Here is a 19,639-nt window from a genome sequence, read left to right as displayed (position 1 = left end):
TCAACTAACGGTCCCAGTCACTCCTCAGCTTCTTTGCACATTCTTCTATTGCAAAGACTGCTGGGTGTATTGCATTCTCAGGAGGACAGACATATCTTTGAAAATGCTTCCATGTGGACAGTTTATTTTTTTCTTCAAAGGATAAATAAAATTGTGTTTTCAAGAAAAGCCTTCTCCCTGTGGACATGGCCTTAACTGCAGTCACAGAGCTTAGCAAAACTTGTCCTGGGCTGGCCTCTGTACTGCAATGTGGCTTTGTGAGCCTGAGTTCACATCCAAACTTTGTGATGCTCTTGATGCAATCTAGTGGTCTAATAAAAAATTCACGGTGCATGTTTAATGTTTCGGGCATGTAAACAAGCACATACTGCAAAAGCGAGCAGGGCACAGCATTAAGTGCAATGAGTTAGGACTGTGATTGCCATGTGGGATGACCTGCTATGAGCTGCTATCACATGATGACCAGATGCAGTGATGCATGTACAGACACACGCATGCACAGACTCAGCAGGCCTACCTTCATGTCTCTGTGAGTAATGTGTCAGCTGTACTGTCAAGAAGGTAAGTCACTGACCAGTCTGACCTTTTGTGTGTGTATTTCTGTGCTGCCAGCGTCTCCAATCAGTGCATACATACTGTATGCTTGTATGCATCTGCAGCATGCATCCCGCCAAGTCAAGCCAAAAACAGCACATTACCCAGCTTTCACTGCACCCCGAGGAGGGCCCGCTCCATCCGAGAATGTTATTAGCGAGGCTTAGAGGGATATTTCTGACTGTGTCACTAACTCTCCGCTGACAGACAAACACTCTCACATGCCACAACAGCTAAGGTAATGTAGACACCCGCAGTGGTCTGCTCTGTTACGCTGGGCTCAGAAGTCTGGCCAATTGCTGCTGCACTGCTGTCATGTAGATTGTTTTGTGTAATCCAGTTGTGTCTTTGCTTATCATCTTGGCTGCACTGCTTTTGTTGTTGACTTGCTGTTGTATTTCCATCTCTTATTTGTGTTTTTATAGTGATATTTTCACAGTTTTCTACTAGTTTGTTCTGTTTTATCACTGTTTGCCAAAGCTAAACTAAACTCAAATGATGTTAGCATTCCTATAAATATATAAAAAATACATTCATAAATAACTACAAAAGCACAAAAGTGCAGATGCAAAAAATATTTACAGCCAAATAAAATAATTTGACATCAAAAACAGGGGATCCCAGAATGGATTTCTTTCAGCAGCGCCAATACAACCAGCCTGGGAGAACAAGCTTTCCAGGGAGCACGTCTGCTAGAATGATACTGTCTGCTAGAGTCATACCATTTCATATGTCGATGTCTGCGGTTTGTTCAACACACATTTTTGCATAGACTCTATCAGAGTTCCCAGTTGCCCTGTTGAGAGTTCAGTCAACCAGAGCCACACTGTAGGTAAGCCAGGTAAACTAGGTGGTGTTGGTTTTGCTATTGATATTTCATTCTGGCTGACCTCTCTATAACCCGAGCACTCATAGACAAGTCCCAGTTGTCTTATATGGCTGAATTGACCAGTGCAATGATGCTTGAAAAACTACTGTAGTGGGTTCAATTCTCAGGCCAGTGAAAGAGGCTTTGAAGGGACAATCCATTCTGTTATATGAGGCTTATGTGGAAAGAACAAACAATGCTTTTTTTGGGTGATTTCCATCACACATCTGAACTCCCTCACATAGTTGCTGCAGAGCTGTCAAGAGACTATCACTCAAATAGGATTGAGCCTGTTCCCCCAAACTATTGCCGGGCTATCACAGTCCTACAACCATTTCCCCACTCCGTCACTGTGTATGCAGTGTTACACGGTACATTGTCTGCTGGAGTGATATTGGCTCTGGTCTGTGCTCTTTGGGTGACCTTATAATCAGACTCCCTGTTGTGTTATTAAACTCTTCACCAGACCATAACAGGAAGCCACTGATGGTAGAATAAGGTTATGGAGTTAAGTCGCTGCATACTAAAATCCCCCATCGTGCATCAGACAAGGCAAGAACTGGTTAAGGTTTTATTCCTGCAAGATTTTTTTTTCTTTTTTTCTGTGAGGGTCATATTCTTTATTAAAATTCCCACTGTCTCATTACTACATACCTTTCAAACTGCAAGAGAGAAAAATAGATACAGACATAGCTATTAGCAAAATAACATGATAGATGACACATCCTTTTGATTTAATAATAAGTAACTGGTTAATGGGCTGGTTGATATGAATGGGTGCTAATTTCAACTAAAAGCCTACGATAGATTTTCTCACTGTAGGAGTGGATTTTGTGGGGTTTTTTTTTTAGCAGACTGTCAACACCAGCGCACACTGTTTGTACATGTGTTTCTCTGTGCATGCATATGTGAACATGTTTACATGCCTAGTGTGTGTGCGTGTGTGCACACACACACCTTTGTGCATGTGGTATGTTTGAGTGTGAAATCCATACATCAAAGGCTGGTGCTGAAGCATCTATCTGTCTTCTCTAAGCTCTCCATCTTTGTCTCCGTCAGCCATTTTCTCCCCCTAAACTCTGCTGTCTTTCACATAAAGCTAAAGCTCTCTTCATGGGACTGGACCCAGCGGGGTGGAGGTGCTGACAGGGCGTGTGCATGTGCATGAGCGTGTGTGTGTGTGTGTGTGTGTGTGTGTGTGTGTGTGTGTGTGTGTGTGAAAGAGATAGAGTGGGAGTGAATGTGTCTTTGCAAACTTTTAACTTTTTTTATCGAGAGATAGAGAGAGGAGACCAGCATTAGCTATTTGTGTGGCTGCATCCAGGTGCCTTTGTGTGTATATATTGAGCATGCATACTGATGGATCAATAGGGCTTGTAAGTAGCAGGTTCCTCTCATTTCAGTTCAATACTACAGTAATTTTGTGTTGATTTGATACATATGACCCCATTTTACAAAAGCGTAAAGGAATACCTCACCCATAATGCATTTTTTTTTTTTTGTTTATGTATCAAGCTCTCAAGGTGTGCTGCCTTCAACCTCCACAAACACTTGCCATCCCTAATCCAATGGAAGAAATTGGGTAATTCCACAATTTGACAACAGCAAAATGTCATGCAGTATAATCCATCTCTGGTAACCAGTTGTATGTTCAGTATTTCCCCAGAAAACCTTCCATGCACAGTCATGAAATGTGTGTGCACAAGCGTGTCCATCCAAGCAGCTTGTCCAGTCAAACGCAAGCACTTGTGCACGCACGCTTCATGATCGCGCATGAGAGGATTTTGTGGAAGTGATTTTTGCAGCAAGATTTGAACAAAAATATGTGTACTTGGGAAATACGAAGCATACAACTGGATACCAGAGACTTGAATTACACAGCGTAAGATGGGATTTTTAAACTGAACTTTTGATAGCTTTTTGCTGCTCGAAAATTGCACAATTATGGAACCAATTTTTTTCCCCAGTGGATCAGAGATGAGTTGTCTTTTTATAAGTTTACTATGAATGCTGGCAAGAAGAATGCCAGCATTCTTTGTCTAAGGTTGAGGGCAGCAGACAGTGAGTGCTTGATACAAAAATTCTTCATTATGGGTGAAGTATTCCTCTAAACTATGAGTATTTCATCCAAGAGTTTTTCAAAACACTGAGCTATAGAAATCATATCATCAAACCTCTTCAAAAGTCAAAAAACAGCTTCTGTTTATTTTGCTGTAGGATGAAAAGTTCTGCCAGTATGCACTGCATGTAGTGAAACATAAAAGCTGTTTCAAAAGTACCAAAAAAAAAAAAAAAAAAAAAAACACACAGGTTGTCTTATATCTTGAACTCAAGTAGTGAAGGAAAACTGTAAACATAAAGTGCCACTGGCCATCACTACTCAGAGTAACTTTCAAACTTCCACTTTGAACTTCTTCTGCCTAATCAGCATTAAGACTGTAAAAGCTGCAGCCATATCTTTGACTAGAAATTGGATGGAGCCGCATGTAGTTGTATGGTTTGTGACTCTGCCATATCGAAATATACTATGTGTACTGGCAACCCAATAATGGCAAGTACCCTTAAAACCTGTAGTTCCAAATGTGTTAGTGTAAAAGGTGTCTCCTGGTTGCAGAGTTAAATTAATAATTTTGGCACTGGTAATAGAAAAATTGTGTTGGTAATAGCAAGAAGACATGCAACGATTCAGGGCAAATTCTGCAGTATTAAAATTGTCACAGCCTAGAATTGCACACAGCCCAGAATTTCACACTAAAGAAGTTCATTCTCCTAGCCTGATGGATTAAGTTGTGCACATGAACTCATCCGCACACTCAAATACAAGCATGCAGGTTTATGTTTGCTTTGCTGCACTGTTTGAACTTACATGCGATGCGGACGTGTGCCTTGCGGCTCTTGGTGGTTCCAGCGGAGCTCCAGGCCACACACTGACACCAGTAATCTTCTGGACCAAACAGCTCCTCCACCTGCTGCCGTGTGATTTCTATACTGGCTTCTCTCACCACCAGACCTGTGGAGACCAAAGGCAGAGCTTAAGCATGTGTGCAATAAATGTGTGCATATGTATGTGTTTTGGTGTGTGTGTGTATGCCTGCCCACGTGTGGCATGTCATTTACAACAAAGTGTTCCTGCATAGCACAGTGGGTAATAGAGCAACCACATCCAGGTTTTGGGGAAGATGTCAATATTCAGAAAAATATCACAAGTAAATCCTGGAATCTGGAATTAAACCTGGAATTAAGATTCTGCTCTTATAATATTGCTTTCACATTAGTTCAAGAAGCTTAAGTCAGGGTGCTGCACAAGAATACAGAGAGGAGCCAAAGAGATATCACTAAATTCAAAGCACAACACAGTAAATAACTTAGTGAGTAAATACGCGAGGGATAATCGTAAAAATATCTACTGCTATTTACAAGCCCAGGTCACTTACTGAGTAGAATCACTTTGGATTTAATATAAACTTAGAGAGATTGTTCCTGCACTCTTCTACCAGTTATCTCAGTCCATTCTCCAATTCCCTTTTTTCTCATGTGTATTGAAAGCAGTGCTATGTGAAAAATAAGTGTGAGGTTTAAATAGCTGCACTGCACTGATAGGACTGTAAGGGAGCACAGATAGAGGTAGACAGCAGAGGAAAGAGAGCGAACAGGGAGCTGAGGATAAAGGGAGAATGAAAAAAATAGGAGGCATATGGGAGGGAAAAGTAGAGCGCGGATATACAGGAGAGAAAGAAAAGGCAAGGGAGTGGGAGAGCAAATGAGAAAATGTGTGAGAGCAGGGGAATAATAAAGAAAAATGAGAGGAGGGAGCAAGGAGGGAATGATGGAGGAAAAAAGAGGGTTAAGCTCACAGATTAGGAGGAAGGAAGGGAGAGGGAAAAAAAGGGGGAGAAGAAAGACGTACAATGCCAAAGACTGGTAGAAGTAATGAGGAAGAAAGCAAAGCAGAGGCGCAGTCAGAGGAAGAGAAAGGTTGACAGAGGAAAGGAGGGAGTGATGATAAAATGTGAGAAAGAAAGAAAACAGAGCAGATAAAGATGGGAATTAGGTAAAAGCGTGAGAGGAGCAGAGGGGTGAATTGAAGGAGATGAAAAAAAAAAAGGTTTTGGCAGTTTATTTCAGGTTGAGCAGTGTTACAAAGACCCAAGCAGCCCTCTCCATAGGGGTCCACTGATCTGACTTATTCTTTATGAACGCTCTCAGTCAGTGGTTGCCACTAAAGAAACGGAAAGGAAGACAGTTATAGTAAGCATGCAAGTGCAGAGGCAAAGGGGGATAACAGAATGACAAGAAGTAAAACTAGCAAGGAAGAATGCGCTGGACTAAAGGCCGCTAACAGTGAGCAAGGGAGTTAAAGAGAAAAACCAAGGAAGGCAAAGAGTAAGGAAGATGGTAAAAGCTTGCAAGAAAAATAGCTAGAAGGTGGAGAGTAATGGTTTTTGGATTGAAAAATATAAAGATAGATATGCGGGGATGTGAAGACATGAGATATAAGATTGCAAGTGAAGAGGGAACTCTGATTATGGAATCCCATTACATGCCATTCAGTTTACGATCTTTTGCAAACCACGGAGGCGCGGAGGGCAAAGCGACTGGGAGAAAAGCAAAAAGCTAGTGTGCAAGGCACTGCTGGCACAACAAGGGCTAATAGCCAGCAAGGGAGAGAAAGAGATGAGCTGTGCAAAGAGGGCAAAGAGCAAAGGATGCATAAAAACTGGCGTGAAAACCAACGCTGGAGCAAACTCGCAAACAAGGGAGATTGTTATGGCTTCCCAGCTTAAAATGAAAGAGCGAGGGGAGAGAACATGAGAAACAGAGGCAAAGAAAATGGCAGCTAAAAAGGCAATTATAACCAGCGAGCAACCCAGCACTGAAGCAGAGACAACTAGTAGGTAGGCAGTCACAATGAGTGAAAAAACCCAGCAGAGGGACAAAGAGGGCACAGGGGTAGGGGGGGAGTAGAGACTAGTGAGCAAGCTACTGCTGAAGCAATGAGGATAGTCAGGCAATTAAAGTGAAAGGTTCAAATGGAGCTAGGCAGCCAGTTAGCTAATGGGCTCAAACTATTGCAAAGGAGGCATATGGAATAACACATAGGGAACAAAGGGTTTAGAAAGACAAGCCTGCGCTGGAAAACACAATGGCAAAATATAGACACATACAAAGCCTCAACATCACCACATTACATGACAAGCTAAGCACGTGGTTAGTCAGGCTGACGCTGTCTGCTGAAAATCAGCAACTGGAATCATATGTCATAGATCCCCTTCAGTCGACTGAGAAGATTTAATCAAAAATTCTTTAAGACAGTCAGCATGCATTGCAATATCACAATAAAAAAGGCTGCAGGTAGCCTATTTCTGCTTAGACACACCTTTATGATCAAAGTGACAAATAGCAACATGTGGTCACAGATGGAGCGAGAGAAACACACAGGTTCAACTCTTGAAAAACCATGGGCCCAGGTGCCATGGATAGTAAAACTGCACACTTGTGGATACTAATAGGCTATGCATGACCGCTTTGAACAAATCATGCTCCGTGGTACTTAAATTATGCACATTCTTCTCCTACACTGTGTTCATGATTTACATCTAAACAATGGCTTACCCATTTTGTGCACGTCCTTTGCCACTTTGATACCGATAGTTTAGTGACCTGTGCGCACGCTTTACTCAATTACATGCATTTAACAAAACATAGAAAAAAATAATTCCAATGTCACCTGGCAGGCTTTGTAGTCATAATACCCGCATAGACAAAATTTGTAATAGCCCCTCATCTCCTGGCCTCTGGCTGGTTTCAGAGAGTGGTATCAAATCTGCTCCCTCACCAGCACTGTTTGCAGCATGTGGGACTGCGGTTGCGCCTCAGGTAGGCTATTCTAATTGGAAAACTGTGACTGAGTTGATTTGCATAAGTGGTTGCATAAGGTGCAAATCTGAAGAAAGCTTGTCTGTTTTTTGCACACTATAGTAATTAGCATGCCTCTTAGTAAATACAGCCCTCAGTTGTTGGAGCTCAGAGTTTTTGGTCTTACTCACTATAAATTTATGCAAATTAATTTGCGGTGCAAATAAAACTGCTGCACATGTTTATACCCCCCTTCATCGCCAATTGCAGGTGCAAATTGTGCGCTTCAGCTTTAAACCACCAAGGCCAGCAACCTTTCATCCTGTAGAGCCCTTCTCTGATTTGATTTGATTTGATTAGGAAAAATGTTTTTCTTGTTTGTTTAAAATCTTGTTTTTCTTAAGGAATCAGCCAGTGGGATGTGGTAACAGCATTTGTTTCCAAGGCTGTTTCAGAAATTTCTCTGGGAACAAATATAAATATGCTGAAATAAGGCAAAGTAAGGCAGAACACCCTAATAATATCAAGAGAATGGCACTGAAAAGTCTGGAAACAAGTTAATTTGCATTGGAAAAGAGTGGGATTATCTCATCCTGCTGGCAGATTTTTTCACTTGTTTGAAGAAAAACAAGATTTTTAAGACTACATACAAGACTAAATAACTTGTTAAGATGGAGGGTTTTTTTTGTATCCATCAATGTGCCATTACGCTACTTTTTTGTTTACACACTAACTAAAGTTCAGAAATTGAAACATAAAACAGTTCATTCCAAGGTTGAGACTGAAAACTTATTTTGGAGTGCAAAATGTCGATACAGGGATCATATAGTATACAGTTTTTTTTGGGCAATTAAGGAGTAAAATCAGGATGAGTTGCATAGTATTGCAGGCAGAGCAATGGGGTGGTGATATTAGTTAGTGGACTGATAGATGACAGAGAGGTGGTTAGTGTGTGACAAAACAAATGTGGCTATAGCATGTGGCTAGAAAAGAACACAAGAAAGAAGAGGTAAACAAGGAAAAAAGTGAGAGCAGAGGATGCATACAGAGTGATAGAGAGAGCATCAGGGGAGAGCTGAGTTGGTTTCACAGCAGGGAAAATCAATGGTTGTAATGATGAAATGTGTTATATTTCTCAGCTAGGCAGAAGCTACAAAGACACACCAATCTGACACTGGTTGGCTGAATCGAAAACAAGAGCCGAACTTCATCTCTCCTGAGTAATACAGTACGCTCAAAACATGACATCCAGAGTTTACTGAGCTATAATCTAAGTGGACCACTTTAGGTAACCTTTTGCTGAGATATAGGATCCTTTCTCAGTGTGTGTGTGTACCTATGTCCTTCTGTGTTGTTGGGATAACATGAAGCCTTCAGCAGTTTCTTTCCCACATGTACCTAAACCAAACCACCTGAGTGCAATCCGTCTGCAGTCGCTGGGATAATGTGAAATGATAATTAAAGCAAGGACAGGCAACCATCATGGAATGCTAAGAGTTTTCATTCCAACCACATACCATGCCAACAAAGACACAGCCACACAATTTCAAATTTTGTAATTTAATCATTTTGTCCAAGAGGTCTTCTTCAAGATTGCTCGATTGAAAGGTCAATCAAATTATGGAGTCTGAACAAGTGCATAGCTATTTTGCTCTTTTTGCTTGAGGACACTGTCATAACCAGCACCTTTATTTATTGGTGTGTTTACCACTGTGTCAAGTTTGTACTTAGCACCAAAAGGTTAATAAAACCAAGAAACCAAGAAACGTGTTTATGTATTATGGACTGGAGTGAATTAAAGAATAAATAGCACACAGAAGAAAAGAATAAATTAAAAAAAAAATAGATAAATAAATGCCCAACTTACAATCAAGCTTTCAAGTTTCAAGTTTCAATTTATGAATATATGGACTATGTGCAGTGCCAATTATGGGCAGTGGTTGCTACAAGATCCAACCATTTCAGTTATTCCCCATAGTACCACGAGTTACCAAAAGAGGTCCACTATGTTTAAATGCAAATGACTGCAATTTGGTGCCATAAGACACTGCTTATTTTCTACAAAATATGCCGTTTGATCCTACGGTGTCATCTGCAGTGTCTCACGTCTGCAGTCTCCAAAGTTCCTCATGTCAACTGGGGACTAAAACTAAAAATTCACAAGAGGTTCACAACTTGCAGAGTACACAAACTTTTGACAATTGCACATCTATACCTATCAGCACCTAGCAGGGAAATGGTTTCCCTTTTTTCCATGGGTGTCATGTCAATACAGCAAACATGTCAAGCCAAAAGTGGGAAAATACATAAGGGAGATCAAACACATGGAGACAGGCGTCACAGGATCTAGAGCCGTGCTGTTGGAATCAGCAGAGCCCCAACACTTGCTATTATTTGGTGATACAATGCTGACAAAGCCATTGTTGCTGGGCAGAAAGTATCTGAATTACCTGCGGCTTAAAAAAGTCCCAGATCACTCAAAGTCTTATTTTGTTTAGATACAACGCTTACAGCTTTCCCATCATTCTGTTATGAGAAGACAAGCATGGAATTTCAGGTCTCTGTAGCATGACAGGACTTCACATCAACAAAACCACTCCTGTCAGCTGAGGGAGGTGAGAGGAAAGAGGCAGATGAAAAATGGAAGACAAGTATCAAGACAAGCGGATACTGTCACAAACATTTCTATCAATCACCAAACCGTGCACAACAGTGAATATTTCCTCTTAGTTCTAGAGTGTCAATGCTCATAACAAAGTTTACTTGTCAACTGGGGAGTAAAAGTAGGAAAGTGAGTGAAAACACATCAATACATAGTCCTGGATGGGCTTTTTCTGTCCTGGACTCTCATTTCATTGCCATTTATTTGACAAATGGAAGCTGGAAGTTTAAAAAAAAAAAAGAAAGGTAACGGAGTTGGGATACACAAACAGTTTTCTACCAATTACAGCTTCTGAACAGGACTGGTTTACATGCACATGGAAACGTCTATCACCAACCAGGTCTGACGAGCACGATGCAACTAAGACGTGCTTCACAGGAATAGGAAAATGTATCTGCTGATGATAACCTGATTCAGGTCATGTTCAGAGAATTAATAGTGAAACTGAGACATGTCGGGCACAGTTATTCTTTCTTTTTTTCGTTATCTTTACAGCGACTATAATTGTTTATTGATGCCACAAATATGTTGCTGTTTGCATTTGGCAAAAAATGAAGCTGAAGCGCATACATTTATGCTTTTTTTTATACAAACTGATACGAACCGATAGCTACTTTTCTACAAAGAGATTCGGCAACACTGCATCTAACTGTCACACCTTGAATCAACACTGAATAAATTGTAGGGAAATTACATCAGAGAAGCCACAATATATGGAATAATGCGGGCTGGTAAAAGTAATATGACTGCGTGTTGGTGCACAAATTGAACTGCTTATAGGTGGAAAACTACTGAGTAGATTTATTCAAGTAGTGTTTACTTTATAGAAGGTACTTTACTGTTCATATAAGCACACTACTGGTAATATGGCTATACTTTAAGCGACAATTTGAATGCAAGACTTGTACCTTTACCAGAGTATTTTTCCATTATGGTATTGTTATTTTTGTGAAGGATTTGGGTTCTGTGTGGTACCACAACAAAAGCATTCCATATTTGGAGTTCACCATTTACAACAAAAAGCTGGAAGTGCACCGTTCTTGAGAGCTCGGTTAAAAGTGATGTGTCATCAGACGCTCACAGACTGGAGGAGTTTTTCATGTTCTTATCAGATTTGAAGAAATGTTGGTGGGGAAAGAGATGACAAGAGGCTTTTTTCATAAAAGTGATAAGGGAATGGAAAACATGTTTTGTAAGATGCTTTTACACTAGCCTGACAAAGAGCAGGGAAATGCTGAGTCAATTAATTTATCTCCACAAATTCGACAAAAAATTAATGAGCTGTGTTATAATTAACTGGATTTTGTCTTAATTAGAAACATTTACAAACGTATCTTTGTGTTAAAAGATAAGGCAATATGGTAATTCATTTCAGTATCAGTTGATTTTGAGTATAAAAACTTCACAGTTTTCTCATGTTTGAAAAATTATTGCAAGGAATGACACTTTAATTGTTCAACTTTTATATCAGCATAATTCAGACATGCAAAAAGTCTACAAAACAATCTGGAGAGTATGTGATTTTTTTTTTCTTTTTTTAACGCATGTCTTCCTTTCCATCTCCCTATTTTTTGTACTACTAAGTGCTCCCCAGCTTTATGTGTCTGCCTCTTTTTCTCTCTCTTTTCTCCCCCTCTGTGCTTTTTAAGCAATGCATACGTGAGTCAAATAGAAAAAGCTTAACAGTATTGACATAAGATTTACTGTTTTGAGTGAAAGGAAACAAAGAAAGAGAGACGATGTTAGATGGAAATACTGAGAGCGAGAGAGTCAAGGACAGACATGAAAAAGGGGTGAGACTAAATGATTCAGAAAAAGAGAGATCAGGCAACATGGAAAAGGCACTCAAAAGCTTTGTGGTGTTTGAATATGATCAGTGAAAGGTCAAACAGACAGGCCTTTAGGGAAAAGAAACAGAGGAAAACAGAATATCCAGCAACTGGCTATTATTATTTCATCAGCAATACAGACAGAGAGAGAGAGGGAGACTGAAGGGAAAAGACAGATGGGCAGATGGGGATATGAAGAAGTAGATAGAAATACATATACAGTTACAGAGAAGCCAGAGACAACAAGAGATACAAGTTCAAGCCTCTATGTCAGCAAACATCTGCCATACTGAAGTGTCCACTGAATCTCTATCAGCTCCAGGGACGCTGCACTGTGGGTGAGCCTGACCTCTGACCTCTGTGCGGAGGGGTTGGCAAGAGAAAAGAGAATTTCCCCACAGGGATCAATAAAGGCTCTGCAGGCGCGTCAGAAATCTTATAGCAAGCACTGCTGCCAACTTGGTGGACTGCCATTTGATTTAGCAATTATTCAGACACCCTTGGCAATGCTACTTCTCCAAACCTGCTAACAACAAATCTAGCTACATTTTTGCAGCAAGGTCAAGTTCAAGTTTATTTAGAGCCCTTGATCACTGTTACAGTCTCAAACGGCTTTGCAGGCCTGTAATTTATAGAGAACAAAATGACACCCCTTGACCTGAATCCTAAATCCTCACAGAAGGCAAGAAAACACTCCAGAAGACAAAAAGGGAGGAATAAAAGTTGGAAAAAAACTGAATAAATCTTAGAGAGGGAAGCCCCTTCCAGGCCAGCCAGTAGTGCAGTCGGTGTTAAATGGGCAATTATTAGCTCAAATCAAATACCGTAATTTAAGGAAGCACAGGGCAGGGTTCTGCACGGGGCGTTTTCCAAACCGCTGTCTGACCTGAACCCACAAAACTCATTACCACAGCCGACCCGTTACCCGCAAATTTCTCTAAATCTGTTCTGGACCCGACCCAACCCAGTAATACAGGACCTGCAACATGACCCGTATCCACTATGACATACATGGGTCCACATTCTGTGCAGGTTCAGTTATTTTTAACCTCAGTTTTGCTAAACAGTGAAGCCCCTGAACACATTATTCTCACCGTCTGTAACCACACCAAATTTGTCTTGTGAATCTGACTTGGTGATGATCGATGTGTGGTTTTCATCACTTTCAGCCCGTCTATCAGGCCAGTGACATCCCTTTGTTTGTTTGTTTGTTTGTTTGTTTGTTTGTTTGTTTTGGACATATCCCAATGTTATTCAATGAGTAAAGGTAGAATACCACAGTTTAAAAAAAAAAAATAGGCAGCAATTTGGGATACTGTACGCTGTACTGTAAAAAGACAGCAACACTGAAAAGTATTTTTGTGTCTTTTTCACAAGTTATTTTTATTTCACCTGCATATAATTAATTATTATAATTAATTTTACCCATGCCCATACCTGTAAGTTGTTATTTATTTATTTTATCTTATTTTATCTTATTTTATTTTATTTTATTTTATTTCATTTTTTCCCCCACCTGTTACACACATTTTTTTGCAGGTTACTCATCAGGTACCTGTGGATCCCCAACCTTGTGCAGGACTCTACCACAGGGAACAATGTTAATGTGTTACTCCTACAGCATTTGGTGACATATCAGTATGACTGATAGTAGTGCAAGTGCATCTGTGCAACTTGGTTGTCAGAGGGCTAGATGTGGGAATGAAGCAAGACGGTGCACTTGCTGCCAACTTCTGTCATAAATAAGCAGAACTCGGTGCTGAAAGTGAATGGGGTTGGGTTTTATTATTTGTTGTAACAGTAAAAGTATATGAGGCTTATTTATTTGAGTAACATATTTAAAATATATAGGATCTTATCCAGTTTTTGACATGTTTAATTTGGATTGCAATGCTGTAAATATTTTTAAAAACCACTTTTCAACATCTGCTGATGATGTATGCTGTTTAGAAGGAAGCTAAAACCATACTGATTATTAGCAGTATAAGTTTTGCACAAAACTATCTTCTATGTCATGTGTGAAACAGATAAAAAAATGAATTTGTCAGCTGCATTTGTTTTCAAATCTCTTGGTATTTGCTTTTCCTATCAACAGTACACAGTATACTGTATATGGCACTGCCTGTTATAAAATGTACATAATCACAGCTTCTAGCTCTGATCTGCGCACCTGAGAACTGTCCCTGTCATTGTCATCTGCAGATGTGCTGTGTGCTGCAGGGTACATCCCTGAAATGACCTGAGTTTGTCTCGATGGTGGCCCTGCAAAAAAAAGCCATGGAATCACAGAAATCAATTGCGTTCTTCTTCTGGGGTTCATGAATGTGCACAGGAACCTTGAAAAAATCCAAATAAACGCTACTTCAGTTATTGCGGTCACAGCCAGGATCTGAATGGTGGATGGGGTAGCGGTCGAGGCAAATCCATAATACCCTCAACACCATCGTTTTGGGGTATATTTATAGAAAAAGGCAGGGAAGAAAAGGCAGGAAGAGGGGGAAAGGAAAGCAGACAATGTCAACAAAGACAGGCAGAGAGTAAGACAGAGAGTTGACTGAGTTCGGTGCCAACAGAGACAGAGGGATATCAGCCAGGACATTGACAGATTGTGTGTGTGTGTGTGTGTGTGTGTGTGTGTGTGTGTGTGTGTGTGCATGTGTGTGTGTGTTATAGGGAGGTGCATGTGTGCCTGTTTGTGTATCTGTCTGTCCTTCTGTCTGTGCTTGTGTGAGAGCGTGTTTGTACACTTTATATCTTGATGGCTGCCACCCTGACATTGATTGATCATCACAGTCCCTCCTGGTCCAACTTTGAGTACCTCGCATGTGCATGACTGTGTGGATGTGTGTGTGAGTGTGAATGTCACTTAACACTCACGTGTGTGTCCTCCAATAGTTCTAAAGAGGCAGTGAACCAGGACATTCCAGGACACAAGAGAAAATCTACAGGGAGCAGCCACCAAATTCACACAATCACACACACACACACACACTCACACAAACATATGCACACACACACACAGACAGGAAAGCATGAAAAATAGGCAACACACACACACACAAACTCACATCATCTTCCTCTCTCACAGACACTGACACATACTCTACACACATATTCTTACAGTCAAACTACATATACGCACGTGCAAACATACACATACCCATTACCATGAAATAAACAGTTTTCATGTATGCAAATTCACATACATACACACACACACACACACACACACACACACACAAACATAAACACAAACAAACACACATGCACGCACACAGACACACACATAGCTGTCTTGTATATCAGAAGCCATTGACACAGAAGGTAATTGACCTCCTTTATAAACCTTGGTGGTTGTTAATAATTGAAAGTGGACAATCACAGTGTAAGAGACAGAGAAAGAGAGAGAGAGAGAGAGAGAGAGAGAGAGAGAGAGAGAGAGAGAGAGAGATGACAAAGGAAGAGAGAGTGAGAAAGAGTTAGAGAGATGGTAGTGAAGAGTGGGTGGGATGTCAGAGAGAGCGAGAGGGGGAGGAAGAGAGAAACAGAGAGGGAGGAGGAGAGCGAGGGGAAGAGAGGCATTAAGAGAGAGGGAAGGAAAGGGAGACGGAGGAAAAGTCGAGAAGAAATCGATAGGAGTGAGATGGCAGCAAAGGAGGGAAAGAGGTCACAAATCAGCCAAGCCAATATTGTGCATGCCAATACTGTGTGGGTGTGGGGGTGTGTGTGTGTGTGTGTGTGTGTGTGTGTATGGATGGCCAGTCACAGGTCAATGCTAGTAGACTAATAACCATTCACACTTTGGCTAATAGAGACAAACTAAGTAACCAAGTACACAGTATGTCATTAACACACTTCACGTATAATGGAAACATACTGAGGTAGCACCCACTGCTTAAGCAAACACTAATGATGATCTTCACCTTTATGGGAACCACAGAAATTCTGTTAGCTCACACTGTGTTAGTGGCAACATCAATCCTCAGGGAGATACAGTAAGTCATGGATGAGCAGTTTTCACTGATGATAATGCAGCTGGATTAAAGTGCCACAAATGTCTGCAGGGAGGCAGAGTTGATTTGTATTTGATTTGATATACTTTGTTAATTCACCTGGAGGGGAATGCTCTCTTCACTCTGCGGCTGGGATCAATAGCAGACTGGGCATCTGGACCAGCAGAAGAACAAGTGTGCTGTTCAACTGGGACAGTTATATATGTCTTCATTAGAAATGCTGTAACAGCGCTGAAGTGTGTGTGTGTGTGTGTGTGTGTGTGTGTGTGTGTATGTGTGTGTGTGTGTGTGTGTTTTCCAGCATTGGGACAACAGCACTGCATTTCTGTACAGCAGGCCTCTAAATGTACATTAGTTGTGATGCAGATAGGTGGAAGTATTTGAGGCTGGTGTATGTGTGTGTGTGTGTGTGTGTGTGTGTGTGTGTTTGTGTGTGTCAGCAGTGTAGGAAGGAAGTCTACAAACCAACCCAAGCCTGAAGGGATCTGATCCTGTCGGAAGATTCGGGCAGATTCATTTTCTAATAAAGACATCAGGGTTGGGTCGGGCTTGGTGCATTTTTGGCTGATTAGATTTTATCTCAGACCCACGCATGGCTCTGACCCACATGCTGGCTGTGGTGGGCTGGTATGAGTCAAAGTGTAGGGCTCCCTTTTTTTGTTGTCCCAGTCCATCTCTAATTGGGAAGCATGTGTGGCAACCCAGAGGCAGGTTAGGGTTAAGTGCATTGCTCATGGATGCCATGGCAGATGTGCTGTAGCTGCAGATATACTGTAACCCAGAGGTTCTCAACTTTTTCCACCCCAAGGCCCCTATCACTATAACATGTCAGGGCCTATAGGAAAAAAAATAAATCTTATATGCTCTTATCTCCTCTTATGTTCATTAAACAAGTGCTGGCCCTAATAACAATGCTCGTTGTGGAGATGTCAATAAGTATTTGAAAAAACCCTCCAAATTACATACAAAAAATATGGCAACAATAAAAATCACTGAAACACACAAACAAAGACACAAACAAACATAAAAAAAAAAACAAGTCAATATCCACAAAACAGGTTATCCTTACAACATCATATGCTACCATGCCACCTTGAATAGTATCCAGCCAGGTCCAAATAAACAAATAAATAAATAACAGGGGATCAAAGCCACACATCGATCATCATCAGCATGGACCGATGTATTTGGCAGTGGTATGGAGCGGGTTTCAGGTCTTGCAGTATCAGGCTGCCTGGAGTCAGGTCCAGAACTGAATTTGAGAAACTTGCGGGTAACAGGTTGGTGAGGTTTAAGGGTTCAGGTCTGAGCGAGTTTGTAAAACTGGGCTTCTACCAGTAGCATTCTGCAGCCCAGTAGGCCCAATGGTTTGAGGATATCCTCACAAACTTACAGCCATCCCCTGTTATCCAAATCATTAAAGCAGTATTAGGTCTGTTTTAACCGGAGTGCACTGAAGCGTGTCTGTGAACCACATCAGTAACAAAAAAAAACTGTCTCTCAGCAACAAGATCCTTCCTTCACCCTTCAGTCAAAGAAATTCAGCATAATGAGTTTTGGAAGTGGAGCCATGGAGATATAGATAACAGTGGATCCTGTCTCTCCTGGTTCTCCTTTAAAAACTTCCTCTCCTCTCTTCTGTTCCTTTCCTTTGTTTTTCTTTCTCCTCCTTCTCCTTTTTCCACCACTCTAACTCCTTGCTGTATCTTATTTTTCTTCCTTTATCTCTTCATCCTTCCCCGCTCTATGACAATAAAAGCAACAGCGTTCCCTTTTTCCTGTTTGGATATTACAAATCTATTTTGGTGCACAGCTTCACATACAAAGAGAAAAAAACAAACACCCTCTGTACAAACAAACAGCTTTTGTGTTTGTTTCATTTTCTGATTTTTCCTTTTTTTCCTCCCCCTTTTTATGTTTTCTTTTTGCTTGATCCCAAAGATCAAATGTACATCGTGTTTCAGGGCTCAAGCCTACTTCACTTTTCAAGCTCAAAAAGTTTCAAAAAGCAAGAGCAAAATGAAAAAAGGGAAATAAAACAGAGAGAGGAGGAGAGATAGACAGAGGGCAAAGAAAACAGCATAGTAGGAGTTGTATCATCTTTCCCCTCAGTGTGACTTCCTGATATCTACTGGCCTTTCCAGCCCTCTCAAAGGCATCCTCCATCAGCATCCCTCCATTCAGGCCGATCAGCCTCCCTCCATCATCCCCCTGCTTTCTCCAGCTCAGGTTTTATCTGTCTGTGCTCTCTCCTATTTCAGTCTGTGGAAATTAGAGTAGAGCACAGAACAGCATGGAGCGGAGGAACAGGAAGAGAAAGAGAGCGAGAGAAAGAAAACGCCAAAAAAAGAAAACAAGAGTGAGAGAGAAGACAGAGAGAATAAAAGCAGTATGGGGGCCATAGCTTCTAGCTGTGCCTCTGAAACAGCAGGAAACACAGAGCGAAAACAGCTTCCAGCGTTTAGGCTCTCACACAAACAAACAAACAAACAACCACCACACACTGCGCGTACGCACTATGCACACACACTGGCTTTTTGCGAGCACTACTTTAACAATCATGGATAATATATAGTGTTTATATTACTCATTATCCATTTTTAATTTGATTTTAATTGTGATTTTTCTAACTCTTCTCTTTCTGTCTCTTTGCTGTTGGTTCCAAGGTGAGCTACTCGCATAACAGGACAATAGCATATAGTGCTAGTTTTAATTAGATTATAACTGAATGATTTCCTTGAGATTTGTTTTGCATTGTAAGACATTATTGATTTAGCTAAGAAGTGGGTAAACAGCACACAGTATATTGAGGCATTGCAGTGCAAAACAGCACAGTTACTTCTAAATTTGTTTGTATGACTTCACTGTATAAGGACCAATTTACTATGAAAAGTACTCCAGCTCCAGAGAGCTCTAAACCTCAACGCCGCTTGATAGTGCACAATCTTTGTTTTTTTTGGTTTTTTTTTGGTTGTTTTTCCCCTTATGTATGCCTGTGTGGTGTGTTTTGTTATGCTTGAGAGCTTAAGTGTCCTTCTTCAGAGGATGAAAAAAAAAATTAAGTCCATTTTTTATTGAAAAGCAATGCTATGATTGCTTGGTACAAGATGAATTAAGCATATCTTAAGTAGTTCAAATATTTAAAACTACATTCATTTTTCAAGCAAGCCTGAGGGTTATTTCAACAGGCAGGAATACTTATAAAGATAACTCTAAAATGATGATTAAAAAACTCAAGTGTTGTTCATAATGAGATATCATCTGCTCGTGTGGCTGCAAGACATCTGTAGGAACCGATGTAAAAGTCAAATTGGAATTAATGTCGTTCAGAATCCATTGATTTGTTTTTCAGTTATCTGGCTAACTGGGTAATCCTGATGCTTGAAATACGCCCCGGGTGTCCATCACATATGAAAGCCTAAATCCATGGGATTTTTTTTTAACAGAATTTCCCCTTTATAACGCACTGTCTGAAATCCAACAGCTAGCAAATGAACGGCTGATGTGAGACTAATAAATGACTAGCAGCTGCACATGATGTCAGTTGTGACTGCTGAGAGAAGTGTCTGAATGGGAAAGGAAGAGAGGGAGACAGAAGGAGGGACAGAAGGGAGAGGAGAGGGTGGTTAACACACAGAATTTGGTTTTTCACTTTTTTTTAAAACTTAAATTACCTGGTTTTGGCTCAACCTGCTGCACGATAATGCCATATGTCAGTTATCATGACCCACTTAAATGCAAACTGTGATTGTGATAAGCCTCCTTTAAGATGCCTGGCATACTCTGCTGTTAAATGGACTGCAGAGGTATGTAAACA

The 19,639-nt window shown here is 40.8% G+C and overlaps 1 protein-coding gene across 1 annotated transcript in view; it reads right to left on the bottom strand.

Moving 5' to 3' along the window:
• unc5ca (unc-5 netrin receptor Ca) overlaps positions 1–19,639 on the bottom strand; it is a 239,398-nt gene that overhangs the window by 96,042 nt on the left and 123,717 nt on the right. The window contains exon 3 of the mRNA XM_030060679.1: positions 4,329–4,472. Coding sequence (XP_029916539.1) covers positions 4,329–4,472 — 144 coding nt within the window. The remainder of the gene's footprint in view (positions 1–4,328; positions 4,473–19,639) is intronic.

This window comes from Myripristis murdjan, chromosome 9, assembly GCF_902150065.1.
Source record: "Myripristis murdjan chromosome 9, fMyrMur1.1, whole genome shotgun sequence".
NCBI classification, from domain to species: Eukaryota; Metazoa; Chordata; class Actinopteri; order Holocentriformes; family Holocentridae; genus Myripristis; species Myripristis murdjan.
Note: the sequence above shows the minus strand (reverse complement) of the source record. Positions and strands in the feature narration are given on the sequence as shown.